This window comes from Diabrotica undecimpunctata, chromosome 3 (genome assembly GCF_040954645.1).
Source record: "Diabrotica undecimpunctata isolate CICGRU chromosome 3, icDiaUnde3, whole genome shotgun sequence".
NCBI lineage: Eukaryota > Metazoa > Arthropoda > Insecta > Coleoptera > Chrysomelidae > Diabrotica > Diabrotica undecimpunctata.
This window is the reverse complement of record NC_092805.1, coordinates 16619390-16638824: the sequence shown is the minus strand read 5'-3', so window position 1 is coordinate 16638824 and position 19435 is coordinate 16619390. Positions and strand designations below refer to the sequence as shown.

Sequence of the window (19435 nt, the reverse complement as noted above, 5' to 3'; positions counted from 1 at the left end):
GCAGGTAGAAAAGGGAAAGCATAACAGAGTTGCTGTAACTAGAGTCATAAATTATTTTTCGGGCGTTAATCCGAAATACGACAGGGTAAAACGACTTCACCATAGAAGTTTTTCCTTTATAAACCTTTTCACAGTCTGAGCAAGGTATTTGATACACTACTTTGGTACTTTCCTTGGTTGTTAGAGGATCTTTACTTTTAGTGTATAAATGTGCTATGGTTTTAACATTTCTAGTGGCAATTTTTATATTTGCTAATCCTTTAAATAATTTGAGAAGTTTCGATGTTAAGAATGAAATATAAGGTAAAGATCCAAAAGTTTGTGGTGTTGTTGGTACTAATGTGTTAACTGTCGGGCTATTGTTGATTGGTTTGCCGTTTTCACTATGATTTGTTTTTATTGTTGGTATTGCCGATCAATGTGGTGGAGGCTGGAGGCTATCATTTAATGTTTATGACATTCTCCATATCTTGTTGGATAGCCCAATTTTGACGAAGTAAAACTAAAACGTTATATTACATAAAAAATTTTATCAACCATCAACTTCGAGTTTTTTCAAAGTTAATTAATTTTTTTTAAGTTAAAAAAACGTTTCTTGGCTTATTTCAGATGCCCCTGAAGATGCTCTAAGAGCGAAAGTACTTGGGCAAGATTTAATAAAAAAAACTGTGCTCGATATCTGCCTTTTATTTGTTTAAAATTCATTTATTCGAGCATTCAACCTTAAAGCACCTTATTAATAATTATCACAATTTATGAATTAACATGTTCATTTTATTATTTCTCTGTCATAATAAATATATATAAAATGTCGGACCAATCAAATACACTGCTCAAAATGATCAAATCTTACTACGAGTCGTACCACGAACGAGTAGTTTTTTTAGGACCCAGCTGTACATCAAATTTGTGAAGTATCTTTATGAGACATTCCTGTAGTATGTCGTTAATTGGAGTGCAATAAGTTCGGTAGTGAAACTGAAATGTAAAATTTTTCTAAAAAACTGCAGAAATTTGTTACAGTGGCGAATATATTTTTGCAAAAATGTTCAACCCGTAGGTACACACATACACACCAAATAAATTTGTAACTGTGAACCACCAACAACCGCTCATTATATTTCTACAAAACACATAATTAATGTTCTATTTTACAAGCACACTCTACCACTTACCACCATCTGTAAATGTATCTTTTATATTTCATCGGTGACCTTGAACGGATATTTATCAAGATAGCAGCAGGTGTAAATAGTAGGTTCTGGTTTGTAACATGTGTAGAAGACTTTTTTATCGACTTGGTTTTATCTGTAGCTTCATTGAAGTCATAAAAAAAGGACAAAGTGCTCAGGTAATTTCACACACTGTTTGTACAAAGTATACATTAAATTGTTTGAATTATAGAGATGCTGTAAAGCTTTATTAAAGGTATAATTACTTCTTTTATTACTGGTATAAAAGCATATAAAGTTTTTATAACGAATATTTCACAAAAGTGTTTTTAGTGTTATAAAAAATAGTATAAAAAGGCTGGAAATTTAAAAAAAAAATGATTTTTTCGGTAGCAAACGTGAATCTCATTATGTAATTTCAGAATTTATGATTTATTGATCCATAGGGTCAATGTGGTTTATTCATCTACTCATTTTTGCATTTTTAAGTTTGTCTACTGCATTTTTGCTATCTGTAAATATAAATTTGTCATAATTCGAACCTAATATATATTAAATATTTCATATCCTGCATGATTGCTGCTGTTTCTGCAGTATAAATCCATTCTTCTTCTTTTGGTAGAATATATTTTTGTGATACTCGTAGTTTTCCTCATAGTGATAAAAGGCACGACTTGTATATTCATTTGATTTTGATCCATTACTAAACATGCATTCATAATAATTAGGCCAGTAACGAAAATAAATTCAAATAATTAAATAGTAATGATTCAGATAATTCTGTGAACTCTAATATTCCAAACAATAATAATTATTCAGTACGTGGTAATACTTAAATGCGTTTCATTTATCATGTATACTTCTTTTTTTCATCCTTATCTAAAAAAAATGTCAGAAAATATTATTTATTGTATGAACTGCCGCCCTTTTGCAGGAACAGTCATAAAGCAGTTTCGGGAATACTTTTTAATTCAAAGCGGCTGGCGGCTTTCGGACTTTAGTTATTTGAGATTTCACACGTAAATACTTTGCAAGAATTTAGGCAAATGGTTGTAAAGTTTCTGTTATAATATTGTTTCTATGGTTATGTTTATAGATGGGTTATTATGTCTTATGTTCAGTCTTAGTTGAGGATTCGATGAATTTAGACACGCTTTTGATAAACGATTTTGTTTGTAAAATATAGTAGTGTACCCGTTTCTTTTGCATAGTAGGTACTGTATTTCGAAGTAACGTCGAGATCAGAGCAATTTTATTCGTATACGCGTTACGGCTACATATTATTTGGAGAAACATTATTTGGACAACTTATTTGCAGTGTTTTTGGATTTATTTTGTTAAATTCGCCCGGCTTCGTTCTTAAGTAATAATTTCAAAATATTAGAAAGAAAAAGAAAACGACTTTCAGGTTTTTAATATAGAAAAATAAAAGAGGCAAAAACTGAGGAGAAAAAAAAACTTAGCGGTGCACTGGAATCATTTTTGATGAAAAACATACATGAAAATATAGAAGACTCGGATATAAATTTAGGACCTTCAACTTCAAGCGAAGTCCAAACCCTAGAAAAAAGTACCAAACAATTGAATATTCCTGCGGATAGAGACGGATGATTTGATGACAATAATAGCGATAGTGCGAGTGCTGATGCTGAAACGCCTGAACCTGAAACCACCAACCAAGATAGAACAATTAATGTTCCAGTTAATCTGGAATCATCCCGGAAAATGGCCTGCAAATATGAATCCAAGTGAAGTTCAATTTGTTGTTGAAAATTTTCCTCAGCAAATTACAAAAATTAACTTCCCCAGAGATACAAATAATAGTAAAGTATAAGAAACTTATTATTATCGCACATTAGCTAATCAATACCAAATTCATTGCCCGTGGTTACTTTACTCATTATCACTAAATAGTGTTTTTTGTGCACCTTTTAAACTGTTTTGTTGTGATGAAAGCAGCCGACAATTACTTAGTAGAATTAATGGGGTAAGTGACTGGCAACATTTAGCTATTATTTTAAAAAGACATGAATCCGGTGCAGCTCATATAAAATATTCTCAAAAACTGTTTAAACTATCTACAGCATTAAAAAAAGGATTAACAGTTGACTCTGCTCCTCCTCAAAAATTATATGAAGTGGAGAAAAAACATTGGGGCGCACGTAGAACAAATAACAATTGTAGCAAGATGTGTTTCTGCTTTCTGCAATGTTATCTATAGAACATGAAGTGTGTGCGACATTGGACATTAAAGATATTGTCAAAAAGTTTTCCGAGACGAAAGCCCGAAAAGTGCGTTTTTAGTTTTTTTATGTGTTTATGTTTCTATTCACGGTTTATTTTAAATAAATGGACGTTTAAATTAGGATATACATATTCTTTACGTTGGATCATGGTTATTAAATTAGGATAATGGACGTTTAAATTAGGATATTGGGATGGGATATTAGGATTCTGCACATTTCTTTAAATAATAGTATGTATGTCTAAAGTGTTGGAAGGGGGGCGGCAAATATTAAGTTGCACACGGGCGGCCAATACCTTAGCGGCGGCCCTGTATTGCATATTTCCAACTATAACCAAATTTTCAAGGCCTGACACACACGTGTTCAGCAAGTATTCGCCTTCTTATTAGCCAAGACACTATTAAATATGATTTATCGCCTGAAGCTAGAGTTATTGTCATTTTACAGGTCCAAAGTGCGCAGTCTGAGTATATTCACATTGTAGCGTGTAAATCAATAAATATCAAATGTAGCTCTTTTTTCTTCTCGCTGTATTTCTCTATCAATTGTCTCAACGCAAACAAGGCATCCGTTGTCCTCGTTTCTGGCATAAACCCAAACTGTTCTTTTTCTATCGATGCCTCTTTTCTTAACCTCTGCTACAGTTCTCTCCCAAATTTTTATTGTACGACATTAACTTTATCCCTCTATAGTTTTTATAGTCCTGAATGAGAATAGACATTCTCTCTCTCCATGCATTGGGCATCTTCATCATATATCCTACTCACTATTTGCCACAAAATATCAACCCCTTCCTCTCCTAGAGCCTTCCAAACCTCCACAGGTATTCCATCAGGTCCTACTGCCTTACCGTTCTTCCTCCTATTTAACGCCTCGACAACTTCATCTCTCGTTATCCGCGCTATCACATTCTCATTTGGGATCCGGCATCCCCTGTCTCTCCTCTGGTGTTATTCATGTAGCAACTTTCTAAAGTACTCATACCATATTTGCTTTATTTCAATATCGGTTCTTAACACTCTTCCATCCGCACTCTTAATCTGCCACACGTGGGTCAAGTCTTTTAATGACTTGTCCCTCAAAACTTATGATGATGCTACTTTACTTTGTTATGTTATCTTGTTAATGAATATTTTATGTTAGCACATTTTTCTTCAATGAACATTAAATTTTCAAACTTCAAGCAATTCTTAGTTTCAAGAAATAAATATTTTTAAAAATCATATGATACACCTCAGTACGACCCTGTTTGACTTTCAGGTGCGATTGTTTACAGTCGGGAATATGTTCCTAATAAAACTGTATAAAAATCTGATTTGGTTATATGAAAAAATATATCACATTATATTGACAAAAACAGTCATCAGAAAACATAAACAATCTTTTTTTCCTCTAATATTTTCTACAATAATTCTTACAATTTTAGTTACCCTTTGATATCCCAATGTTACACGCCTTTGGAAGGTTTTAAAAAGCAATAGAATCTAAAATAAACATTGGCTTATTGACAACCACATTGTACACTTCAAACAGTGTCTGTTTTCGTTTCTAAACCATTATCACGGTTAATATCAACAAATTATCCCTGGCACAATATTTTCATAGTGCGACGGGCTAGAAAAACACTTGTTCGTTCGTTAAATGTTTCTTTATAGAGGTGTTATGGGTGTTGTCTGATATTTCCAGTCACTTACACAAATTTAAAAATAATAAACCGCAAGCATCAAGTTTTTCTTTGTTACGCTTTCAATTAAACATTCAATATACTGTCATATTTAAATTTCACTACGGTAAATCTGAATAAAGTAAATATTTATTTAACGAAAATACTATCATTTTAACAGTTATTACATGTTGTATTATTACATATGACCTGTGAACTTGGCATTATATACAATATTTAATGGAAATTAATTAACCACAATTTCAGTTAAAACTTAAACATTTAAAAATTTTAAAATTTATATTATTTGTTTCCAAATAAATATGCTACAAGAAAATAGATTCAGAACAATATTTAACATTATCAAAATAACTGTAACTGTTTTAAAAACGGTGTGTTTACTTTCTTTAATAAAATTTATATCGATATCGGTTTGTAGAGTGCTGTCGACATCACTGTTGCTATTCCTCTGTGGACATGTCGCGATCGGTTAAAAAAGTGACTAAGTGGCCGATTTAAAAACGGATGCGGCAATTTGGACCACATAAAACTTTAACTGCTTGATAAATTGGCACAACTACTGGCTAAATTAGATAAATTTGAATAAATGTGGAGCTCGACATACGGATACATATACAACGTGTCCCAAAAAGAACAATATAATCTCCACAAGGAAACTGAATTTCCGTAGTTAACTGTAAACGACGAATCACAAAAATTTTTATTTAAAAAAATTCCTTTATAAAAAGTATATTCATTTAAAAATTTTATTTACCCTGAAAGTTTATTGGAAGACATGTAGTATAGGTATTGTTGTGGCTGGATTGAAGTTAGATCAAAGTTATGATTGTGGGTAGGCAACCATCTATACATATATCTGATTCAAGGGTGAAGAGTTAAAAAATTAAAATAATATGTTTTTATCACTTAACATTTAGTGCCTGGAATAGGAAATCAGATATGTGCAAGATGCTGGATTCGATATTATTACAGACTGACATGTTAAGAATTGATGTATGTAAGAGTGTATTAGATATAGAAAACGAGCAAAATAAATGGTGTAAGTGTAATATATTGGTGGTGGAGTTACGAATCAATATCTAAGTCAATATCTAAATGCCGCTGAACAGTTGAATTACTTGGGTGTAAATATGAATTAATATTTTGTTGGAGATAAGTTTTGGACAAATTATTATTAATTAAAGGTTAGGGTATGATTAGAGTTGTGCATTGTAGTGTTTGAGGTTGCAGTTGCAACATGGCACTATTTAGCTAAAATATTGAGTAATGGTGATATAGTTGTAGGATAAGAAGTTTTGATTAAGTAATAATAACTGAATTTTTAACATGTAGAGCCCTATTATTACTTAAGTTCACTCTTCTTCTTCAAAAACTACACAAGAAAGCCCTGAAATTAGTATTTCCACCACAAAAAAAACTCTGTACCTTCTGCTCGATTACATATGCAGGCAAGATATGAACACAAATATCCAAACACATAATAAATACAGAAATAACACCAGCTTTCAGAACAAATAACAACTTAAACAAATATAATAAGAACAAGTGCTAAAACAAAAAGCATTTACACAGTGGTGTATACAAACTTAAATGTGGCGACTGTCCGAAAACTTACATCGGTAAAACTGGTAGAAATTTTAAAAAACGTATAGCAGAACACAAAAGGCAACAGCAAAGGTATGAAATGCTTAATCACATAAGGTAGATATATATATCGGCAAAACAAGTACCTACTGATACAGAAGAAATTCTTAAACGTCTCTTAAGAAAGTTGCAAGCTTTTATCAAGGGCACAAGACTTTTTGGTGAAGTTATATGAAGTTTCATGATCAAGTAGTCATAGATCAAATATTGTGTCCTTTGATTTCAGAAGTTGGTCAAGACGACAAAAATAATTCCAATCCTTAGAAGAAAGTGTTACACTGGACCCTACAGAATTGTTACAAAAAGAAACGAATCTGATTAAATTTGATGTTTCAATAAATGCTAAGTTATCACAATTAAAATAAATGAGTTACAAGGGAGAAATAACCAGAACTTATAAGTAAATTTAACAATAATTAACATATAGATGATTTAGTTGGTTTTAAGGTTTATGTAACATGATTCACGCTTTCAATGTCAATAATCTCTCATATTTTTATACACAGGGTATTTAGAACATTATCCAAAAATTAATTAATAAAAATGACTAAAGGAGGATGTCCAATTAATTTTTTTATTGTAAGAATTATGGGCAAGACTGTCGACCCAAATATATTTTTGGCATATTAATTAACAAAAACGTAATAACAATGATAAGTCATTATTTTATAAAACATGGCGGCCAAATAAACTTAATTAGAACAAAGTGATGTAAAATCATGCGAAGTGAAGTATGTGAATATCCTCCTTATGTATAATTTCAAGAATAAACAAATTTTAAAACATTATTGTGTTCTATAATTACTCTATTTACTATAAATAAATATGAAGTTGTATGTATTTTTTAGTCCTTAGTCAACTGGTCAGAGGATCGAGTAATTATTAAATATGGTTCTTTTTATACAAATATACAAGGTTTTAAGTATGTGTAGTGGATGAACCTCAAATGGAAAATATACAGACTGGAGCAACAATATCCTTTATGAGTTGGAAAGAGCTATAAAAATAGTAAATAAGAGAAAAAAATCCGGATCAAATGAAATATCCGACGAAGTAATCAAATTTCTTAACGAAGAAGAGGACACATATCAACAGACTGGTGACTGTCAACATTTGTAATGATAAACGCAATAGCTACCAAAATATAAGTGCTAAACAATGCAGCGATCATTGCGCCATCATCCTAACCATATATGTATTAAAAATTTTCTTAACAGCCTAGGTTGTTCACTGTAGAACATAGCTCTAAGAGGCCTATGTTCAGCAGTAGACCCTTGTAGCTGGATGATAATGACAAGAACAAGTTCTGTTTTAGAAACAATCTTGGAACCTTCTTTTTCTTCATGTGCCATCTCCTCTAAGAAGGTTGGCTACCATCATGGCAATTCGCACTTTCGATACCGCTGCTTTAAAGAGGTCTGCAGAAGTGCAGTTAAACCAAGCTCTCAAATTGTTTAACCAGGAGATGCGTCTTCTTCCGCGACTCCTTTTATCCTGTATTCTTCTTTGCATTATTAATTGCAATAAGTTATAACGCTGACTATTGCAGTTTTCTGACTTTAATTGTATTTTAAACCTCTTTATCTTTTCCCATTCTTCTCATCACCTCGACATTCGTGACTCTATCCACTCAACTTATACTTAATATCCTTCTGTGGGCCCATAACTCGAAGGCTTCTAATCTTTTCGAAACATCTTTCTTTAATGTCCAAGCCTCTAATCCATAAAATAATACGGAGAACACGTAGCATCTCAGAAGTCTTATCTTTAAAGAAATTGAAATGTCCCTGCTGCAGAGTACTTTTTTCAGTTTGTTGAAAGAATTTCTTGCCTGTCCTATTCTTACCTTAATCTCTTCTGTGTACTCATTATTTTCGTTAATTATTGTACCCAGATATTTATATTTTTCAACTTTTTTAATGTGTTCTCCATGTATTGATATGTTTTCTTGGCGCTGTTGGGCTTTTGTAATTACCATAAATTGTGTCTTTTTTGTGTTTAGGGACAGTCCGTTCTCTTCACTGACTTCTACCATTCTGTCAAACATTTGTTGTAAATCCTCAAGACATTCCGCTAATAAAATAGTGTTGTCGGCAAACCATATATTATTGATTGGTCGGCCATTTACTTTTATTCCCATAGTTAGTTCTTCTAGTGCTTCCTGGATTATTTCCTCCGAATACAAATTGAACAAAGTAGAGGACAGAACACAGCCCTGCCTGACGTCCCTCTCAATCTGTATTTCATTTGAAAAGACGTTGTTTTCTTTTACCACAGCGATCTGATGATCATCACATGCTAATGATCATGATGTCTCTTATGTCTAAGTTTTTCTTTTCAAGTAATTCGATAAAACGGTTATGTCTGACCTTATCGAAGGCTTTGTTGTAATCCAAGAAACACATATATACTGGCTGATTAACATCCATGCACCTTTGCACAAGTACATTCACAGCGAACAGGGCCTCCCTCGTTCCCAGTGCATTTCTAAATCCAAATTGTGTGTCACTTATGTCCTGCTCAGGTTTGTTGTGTATTCTCCGGTGTATAATTTTAAAAAATATTTTGAGCTATAACTCATTAAGCTTATTATCCGGTGGTCTTGGCATTCTTTTGCATTTGGTTTATTTGATAGTGTTAGACTCAATAAAAGACCTATATAAGCGAAGATTAGACCAAAAGCTAGAAGAGTTTCGGTATGAATCATTAGAACAAACATACGAACACATAAAAACCTGCATGAAGACAGCAGCCCTAGAAGCTCTTGGAGAAGTGGACCAAAAATACACCCAACAAACTACGAAATTAACCGAAGACACACTAACATGCATAAAAGAGAAAAAAGAACTTCATATAAAATACCTGAACACAAAAAACTATGAGGACTTGGAACTATACAGGAAAAAAAATAAAGAAGTGAAAAGAAAAGTAGCAAATGAAAAAAATTAAAGATGGGAAAAAACATGCACAGAGATAGAACAGCACATAGGAGGAACGAGAAATTTAGAGTCATGGCGCATCTTAAAGTCGCTCCAAAGAAATAAGACAGAGAAAATCAAGATCGGTCAAATCAAAGAAAACGAATGGCAAGAATACTATAAAAAATTGGTAACCGAAGACCGCCCCGAATTCAAACAATCAGAAATAGACGGAATAGAAATCTACACACATGACGAAATCGAATTAAGCCTAGCTGAGGTAAAAAGAACGATCAAAACTTTAAAGAACAAAAAAGCAGAAGGCCCCGGCGGAATACCAAATGAATTGATAAAAAACGGATCGGAAAAGTTATTCCGTATGATACATAAAATGTTTGAGAGAGCACTGAATGGAGAAGACTTACCGGCAGAATGGACCCAAGCATATATGACACCAATATACAAGAAAGGAAATAGAAAAAACTGCGAAAACTATCGGGGAATCAGCATTATATCGTCTATAGGCAGACTGTATGGAAAGACCATAAAGGAAAAATTAGAAATATATATACAAGATAAAATCGGAGAAGACCAGGCAGGTTTCACAGCGGGGAAAGCATGCTTAGATCACATTTACACGGTCGAACAACTAATAGAAAAAAGAATGGCCAAAAATAGATCCGTCCATCTGGCTTTTGTGGATCTTAAGAAGGCATATGACTCAATACCTAGAACCAAGCTATGGGAAGCAATGGAAGACATCGAAGTTCCACGAAGATTAATAAACGCGGTAAAAGCACTCTACAAGAATAACGAAGTAGCTATCAAAACGGGCAATAGAATATGCAGGCCATTTAAGACGACAAAGGGACTACTACAGGGTTGCTCCACATCCCCCACCCTGTTCAAAATATTCCTGGAAAAAACCCTGAAACCATGGAAAAGAAAGTGCGAAGGAATGGGTATACCAGTAAGGAACGAATATCTATATACGCTAAGTTTTGCCGACGACCAAATAGTGATCGCACAAGACGAGGATGACCTCAGTTTTATGATGAGAAAACTGGAGCAGGAATATACAAAGAATGGGATGGAAATAAACCTAAAGAAAACTGAATACCTAACAACGGAGAATACAGAAATAAAACAGCTGGAAATAGACGAAGGTAAACAAATCAAAGGAACAGACAAGTATAAGTATTTAGGTTTCATAATATCAAACAAAGGAACAACGGAGGAAGATATAAAAAATAGACTAGGACAAACAAGAGACTGCATACGAAAATTGAACCCGGTACTATGGGATAAGAACATCAGCATGAAAACAAAGAAAAAAATATATAATACCATGGCAAGAAGTATCCTCACTTATGGGTGTGAAAATTGGACAATAAATAAGAAAACCAAAAACAAAATAAGAGCAACAAGATAAGATAACAAAATAAGATGGAATTCCTAAGGAGAAGCTGCAGAGTAACAAGAAGAGACAGAATAAATAACATGGAGATTAAGAGGAGAATGGGAATGAACTCCGACATAATAGACTACATCGAACAGAAGAGATTAACATGGTACGGACATGTCAGAAGAGCAGACCAAAATCGGTGGATAAATAGAATAACAGAGTGGAGCCCGATAGGAAGAAGAAAGAGAGGCAGACCCCGAAGATCTTTCAGAGATGAGGTGGACGAAGCAATGAGTAGAAGAAACCTACAGGAAGGGGACTGGCTAAACAGGAAAAATTGGAGAAAACGGTTGAGTGAAGGAATACAGTGAAAACTGTGGAAATACTTGTATATATATATGAATGTTGACATCAGCCAATCTCTGGGAATGATTCCTGTACTGTATATTGTATTGAATAAGTCGACCAATATTCCAATTTGCTGTTCTTCTATTAACCGTATTATGTCTACAGGTATTTCGTCAGGACCTGTCGCCTTGTTATTCTTTGTTCGCTTTATCACCTCTAATACCTCATCTACTGTTATGTCTGGGCCGTTCTCGAACTTTTCCTGCTCTAGTACTATCTCAGTCCGTTCTCTTTTAACGTCGGTGTTTCAGTCAAAAAGGAATGGAGGGACACAATGATCAAGAATACACGAGATGACTTTCTCTCTACTGGAATAAAAACTGCAACCTGCAACCAATAGGTCCTCGGTTTGTATATAGAAGTTATGGAAGGACTTTTATCGGATTAATCACTACAAAAATTATGTGTGTCATGCAACAGTTAGAAATTTATGACCAAGACCCCATACGTGGTTCCACTGTAGGTATCTATCTCCCTAGTGGTATATTTTATCACCTCCACTTTTTAACCACTACTCTGAATGTATTCTCAAAAAAGCTTTGGATGAAATAGAAAGAAGATACGCAAACGACCAGGTATTAATTGCCTCCAAAGAAGAAGAGTTGCTACTACTCATGAACAGAGTGACTGAAGCATACGAAGAATATGAACTAAGATTGAATACTCCTAAATCAAATTTATGTTGTAAAGGTCAGGGCGTATGGAATACAGTTCGATAGAGGTCTCCATTCTTCTTATTGCTGTATCTATTGGAGAGCTGGAGCCATACAGAGATACTAAAGTATTGGAAACCTTTGAGATGTTGATCTACCGAAGAACGAAAAAGCTAAACAAAAGAACAGGAGCAATAAAATTGTGAAATTTGAAAATACAAAACCACTGTTAGGTTGTAGCATAATAAGTTCTTTCAAAGTTTTGAAACGAAAATTTAAACCAAACACCATCTCCACCCTGTATATTAAATTTAAATACCTGCAGTTTGCAAAGAACATAGTGTTTACCAAAGCATTCTTTAAATTTATATAAAGCAACTTTCTTAGAAATGACCTATTTTAAAAAATCAGCGACTTGATGTAATTTGATAACATATTTACCTAGCTAATACCAGTTTGCTTTGCCGTAAGTATATTTACAAATTCCCGAGAAAAAAATTTGTAATTAAAAGCGAAAAACAGATGGGGTCGGAAAGTTGCTTTATTTATAGTTAAAGTTTTCTTCTTGGGTTGTATGACGGTTTTCATATTTCATTTTAATTGCTGTTTGGCTTGACATGGATTAAGGTAAATAGGGTACGTTTTATTTACTTCGCAAAAGAAAACAACACGAAATGTTGTCATAAACTTTTCTCGAGATTTCCTTCCGTTATTGATTCGGGTTATACAAACATTACAAGGTAAGAGCTTTGCTCAAATTCAACTATGTATAACATGTGTACAAACTTTTTCAAATTCTTTTGTTGACACTCTTTCAAATAATATAGAATTTTTATACTTTATCGACCTATCTATCTATCCATTGACAACTGTGCGCGATCAAATGTTATCTATTATATTTCATAGGATCATAGTATCTACAATTACCACAAGCATGTTGAATTGCTTCAATTTGAAATGTGTGGTATTGACAAAACTCATATGTCCTTAGAGTTTTAGCACCAAGGAAATGAACAAGAAGAGTGAATATGACGTAACTTATTAGTTTAAGAGCTTTAAGTGACACAGCTAGTTTTGAAGATCATAATTTTTGTAGGAGATTTTTAATTTAAAGGTCGCGGCATATCATCGTGCACGTATAGTTTCCGGCACGTAGCGTTTCCAGTCCAACAATCGGACTGCGCGTTCACATTTTCATACATAGAACGTTTCAGTTTGGTTCGGTGAAGATATGATCTCACTTTTCTCGACAAAAATTATGTGCAATTGCTCTTTTACTTAACGATGAAGAAAGAAAAACTGTAGTAAAAAGAAGGTTTGAAGTACATCCAATGCTAAGAGAAAGGAAGAAGGAATGTGAATACTGGACTTTATACACAGAATTAATTGATGACGATGAAAAAGATTATGGATATTTTAGAATGAATAGGATTCAGTTTGAATATGTTTTAAATTTAATTACACCTTCAGTTAAAAAACAGAATTCTACATTTAACGAAGCCATACATATCAAACCAAAAAGTATTTTTAAAAAGAAGAGGTATCACTTCCGTACAAAAGTCTTAATTGTTTATCACTTCCGTGATTAATTGTCACAAAGCAATAAAAATGCAATAAATAAACAACGGGGGGGAAACGACGGACATCTAATTCACATTATCCGTACCAACCGGTTACGACTCGTTACGTAGCCGTCGGCATCAGTAAAATATTGTTTTCGAATATACTGAACGGAAACGTTAGGTGTCTGATACGATACGTTCCGGACAGTGTAAGTTGTTCATATTTAAATCCATTTAAATTATATTTTTCGGAAACTAAACGCTACGTGCTGGAAACGCAACGTGCATGATAATATGCCACGACCTTAAATCATAAATCGTCATTGTTATCCATCATTTTCCAAGGCAAACGTTTGTTAAAGGATTGCTGTATGTCTAGCATATTATTATCTTCTCTTGCTCTCTAAATCAGGCAAAATATCCTGTTTCTGGAACCCAACTTGGTCGTGGCACCTTTATATTGTATAAAATCCTTACCCCAGTCAATAAAGAAAAAAAGCTGAAAAAATCTTATACCTACAGATATTTGAAGGTTCTAAAAGATATATGAGGGGTAGCTGATGAAAAATCCGTAAAGACGTACAGCTGATTTTGATTTACTTTTTTTTAAACAATCTTAAAAGGTGAAAAACATAGTTTTTTGCCTATAAAAAGTTCATTATACATTCTAAAGAAAAATATTTAAAATAAAAGTTGTAGATCATAAAAAGCTCTTTATTTTGAGAGTTTCCAAAATAAAACACATGAACAATTTACCGAGATACTTATAAAAAACACTTGGTTTTTAATAATTTATAAATGTTAATTTATAAATTACTAAATATTGTTGATTTTTTGCATCAACACATGTAACTACTTATAATTGTGACAGTTAATGAGTTATTAAAGTATCCCAAATTTCAAAGAGATCGACCAAATAGTTTATAAGTTATTCAAATTGTTTATCCTGGAGAATAATTATTTAAACAACTGTGCTTTCCCAAACATTTACTCTAGAGGTATTTTATAAATCCTAATCCATTCTTTAAGGCTCCATTTAAAAGTTTTATTAAAAAAACCTTAAAAAAACATTTGATTAAATTTGTTATTAAAAATGTTCTTATAAATATGGATATTGAAGAAACCCAATTTGGATTCCGTAGAGGCGTAGGTACCGGTGAAACTCTCTTCGCATTCAAAGTACTAATCCAGAGATGCTTAGATGTGAACCAAGATATGTACGTTTGTTTCATAGATTACAGCAAGGCTTTCGATAAAGTCTGCCGCAAAGAGCTAATGGATATCCTCAAAGCAAAACAATTACAATACAATGACCTTCGAATTGTAACAAATCTATATTATAAACAGCAGGCACACATAGGCATTAATGAACAAACATCACAAGAGTTCGAAATTAAAAGAGCAGTGCGACAGGGGTGTGTATTATCACTACTACTATTTAATGCATACTCTGAAGAAATTATTCAAAGAGCTCTTGGGGGAGAAACAGCAAAGGTCAATGGAACACCAATTAACAACATTAGATATGCGGACGATACTATCATAATAGCAGACAACCTCAAGACCTCCAACCATATTAAAAACCCAAAATAATGATGACAGTCTGACAATTAACGGTAAAACTTTAGAACAAGTTGAAAACTACAATTATTTTGGCACAATAATTAATCACACAAACGATTACTCCAAAGAAATTAAAGTTCGAATACAGAAAGCACGAACAAACTTCAATAAAATGAGAAAAGTACTTTGTGCAAGAAAACTGCAATTAGACTTGAGACTGGCAAGGTATTATATTTTCTCGACTCTGTTTTACGGGATAAAAGCATGGACCCTTAACGCGTCGATTACTAAAAAGTTGGAAGCATTTGAACTGTGGGTGTATAGAAGAATCCTAAATATATCATGGACCGAGCATGTAACAAACAACGAAGTCATGAGAAAAGTCAAAAAAATAATGGAAATATTGAAAACCATCAAGACACGAAAGCTGCAATACCTAGGGCATGTTATGCGTAATGAAAGATACAAAATACTTCAATTAATTATACAAGGGAAAATCCAGGGCAAGAGAAGTGTAGGAAGCAGAAGAATCTCATGGTTGCGTAAGTTGAGGGAATGGTACGGATGCACATCAATCGAACTATTCAGAGCGGCAGCATCTAAGATCAGAATAGCCATGATGATTGCCAACCTCCGTCGCGGAGATGGCAAGTAAAGAAGAATAAAAAAATAAAAATAAAAAATAAAAGAAAGTTTTATTTCTTGTGGAGTTGTGGAGTTCTTGATGTCACAGGATGGTTCTGGGCCTTCGAAGATTTTTATACAGCTTTTTAAGTTAATATTCCCACCTAGCTGTCTATAGTCGGAAAAGTATTTATTTTTTCTCTCGAAGTCCTTTCAAAGTATTTAGCTTGGTATATTCAGAACATTCTTTAAATATAGTAGATGTTTTTGCAACATTTTTTTCTTCTGTCGATTTATCTTTTAAAAATGTAACGCGTATCGAAGATACTATTTTGAGAACGATTTCTGAAGTAGAAATTGAAACGTCGAAATAAATAAGATATCTATTTTGTACACTACAATATCGGTTGTCAAACGAAGAGAAAATCAAAATGAATATCTTCTTAAACCACCCCGTAGAGGAAATATCTCTACGTAATGAATATGTTTATGACCTTAACTCCTTTTTTTCCTTGCGTACAATACCTCAACGTCGTTCTGTATATGGAACGAACCACATTGTATTTGAACCCACGTTGCATAATTCGTCATTGTGATACAAAATAAAGCTCTCTCTCTGTGTTATTAATGTTGAAAATTTCACAGCGATTTCACTTTACGTTTTGTATATACCGTTTAGGACACAAAGGGCATTTGGAGAATCGTGCAGATATATATACATAATAAAACATGGACTATCATCAAAATGAGGAAGCACGTACAAGTGTCATTAATTTGACGTGTGATGAATAAAGCCCGTCTGTATGGGAGTGGTAAATAACAGTTTTTTGTTGGTCTGTGGTATAACGTTTTAGGTAAAATATTCTATTCTTGGTGTTGGTTTTATATTTCTACACGTATATGAACAGAATTTCGTGATTTTCATAATCTAGCGTAGAGTTCTAGCGTCTCTCATTTACTTAAGGCGATGATTTTTAGAACATATGAGTATTTTTAATAGAGATACATGAGAGAGACATAAGAGAAATACTTAAAACATGGAATAACTATATAACTGAATTTTTCAAAGATGACAGCCCAAACATATAGAGCAATGTAAATCAAGAACAACCTGAAATTTTAAAATCTGAAGTAATTAAATTTGCCAAAACCAAGAACGAAACTGGACCAGACAACATCCTAGCTAAACTCTTAAATATAATACAAGAGAAGACCTCATCAGTGCTCTAGTTAAGCTTTTTAATGACGTGTCTACTTGGTGTAAACGGAAACACATTAAGATTAGGTGCAAATTCATGTTTTGTACAGGCATTTTGTATAAACTGTAATTTTCATTTGTATAATACATAACAAAAAAAGAATCGATCTTCAAGTATCATACCAGTCTTCTTCTTTATGTGCCGCCCTGTATCGAAGGTTAGCGATCATCAAACGATAAGTTTCCCTGTTTTGTGCTTCATGTATTATGTTTGCTTCTGTTATTTGGAATCATTCTCTTAAGTTTCTTACCATGATAACCTTCAGTCTTGCCTTCTACTATGAGCAGTAACATACCAATAGTTAATAAAAATTGTTTTAATTTATCTTTTTTATCTTGTTTTAACCACTTACCCAGTGTCTCAAAATTTTACACGACCTTATTTGTCAGAAAATTATTAAAAAGTTAAAACATCAAACTGTCAAAAATCCGGAAGATATTTAATAAATACATATGTCAACTTTGAATTTTTTATTTTCAAAAATAAAAAATCATAACCGAAATGGTTAAAATCTTTTAAAATTTGTAAATTGTTTTTTTGTCGCTTTTTTATCGAAAGTGACATTTGTTAGCTGCGCAAATGTATTTTTCAACGACAGCATTTTGTGCCCAAATAGTATAACCACGGTAAGTCATAATGTTGTAAGTGTTTTATACTCCCAACAAAACTGTAATTTATTATAAACAATGATTAGATCCAATCGACTATAATAAATGAAACTCATTTGTGGGGGATGCGATGCATCATTTTGGTTTTTATAAAAAACTGACAGCTGCTATTACAAAAAAAAAAGATTTGTCGGTCAAGGTCAAAAATCGTACTCACTTTTTATCCGTCTTCAGAAAAGTATCGAACTCAACGGACATCTTACAGCAAAGCGCCTTCCTGCTGTGAGAAGCAGAGCAATTGGTGTTGATCATATGGCCGTCTGTAAATACAAAATTACAATTATTCTCATACTCCAACAGGATATGTGTCTAGATTAAAATAGTTTTACATGTGCGTATGTACTTAATAGATTTTTTTGATCTGTGGCAATGAAATAAAGACAGTGACAATGACCTCTAACCGTTTGAAATATGTGTCTGATGACGTCGCGGCAGCTTCCGATATCGGGTTTCTGTGTACTATTTTTTTGTTCCTTAAAGTGTTAAAATAGTTATATATCTATGCCAGACGTTTAGTACCAGAAAAAAAGGTTAATAGGTTATATCGTTAAATGAGGTATTCGGGACCTTAAAATAGATTAAATGTAGCTAGGGGCGTTTATCTTCCCTTTTACTGTCTGCACATGATTTATGTCTTATTTAATACCTAATTAACTAAAAGTAGACCAGATATTGTTATTATCTTTAACTTTTTTGAAGAGAGAGGTAGGTACACCGTAGTGTTTTGTCAGTTGCATGGTTACCAATGATTCTTCGTGGTTTCTTTATTGAATGAGAATTTTAAGTGAACGGAAATAATAATAGGTGAACCATTTAATATTAGTTTCGCACAAAATTGCGCAGTCAGTCATAAACTTCATCTCTCTAAATGATAGAGTGGCAATTTTAAAATTAAGAACAACCCATAAAAACCCAAATGGTATTCACGTCTATGATCCAACAAGTGATAGCACACAATCATAAATTCGTAACTGTTCTATATTGATAACTCGATAGTAAAGACGAAATCAAAATAAGGGCGGTACTAATGGTACCATCCTACAAGTAGTACTACTGTTATTTTAATTCGTTAGAATTAAGAAGGCGGAACTGGCATGTTACTAATTGATTTTTAAGTACTTTCTTTTTATTTTCAGATTTGATTTGACAAAATTTGTAAAAAGATACATAAAACTACAACCTTATGATTCACCGAGAATTTATTGGACCTGAGCATTTTGAAGGTTTGGCCTATACATTTTTTGTCCTTTAAAGGATCTGAATATATAAAGTAATAAATTCTTAGATAAGAGTAAGGCATTATTTTTAATTTTTACTATTGCTTGTCTCTTTTAGTTTGAATTTGTGAAGTATAACTAAGAATAAGAGTACCGCTATATAAAAAGACATTATTACATCAAGTTTATATGTAAAAGATTATGTCATGTTGTTATACCTAAATATTATAAAAAATAAATATTTTTTAATGTTAACTTTTAGTCTATCTATCTATCTAATTAGCCTTCTTCGGTCCATCTTTGGACATAGGCCTGCCCAATCCTTTTCCATTCTTCTCTGTCTGTCGCTATAGTCATCCACCTAGAGCCCACGTGCTTCTTGATATCATCTGCCCATCTCATTTGGAGCCTT

General features: G+C 33.0%; 1 protein-coding gene and 1 long non-coding RNA gene across 2 annotated transcripts in view; one reads left to right on the top strand and one right to left on the bottom strand.

Moving 5' to 3' along the window:
• Nucleotides 1–19435, bottom strand: part of fng (Fringe glycosyltransferase) — a 510279-nt gene that overhangs the window by 376935 nt on the left and 113909 nt on the right. Inside the window, exon 4 of the mRNA XM_072525349.1 lies at nt 17964–18066. Within this exon, the coding sequence (XP_072381450.1) occupies nt 17964–18066 (103 nt within the window). The remainder of the gene's footprint in view (nt 1–17963; nt 18067–19435) is intronic.
• LOC140436489 (uncharacterized) lies at nt 17691–19200 on the top strand. Its single transcript, XR_011950287.1, has 3 exons — nt 17691–17764; nt 18943–19076; nt 19142–19200. It is a non-coding gene; the product is annotated as an uncharacterized lncRNA (long non-coding RNA).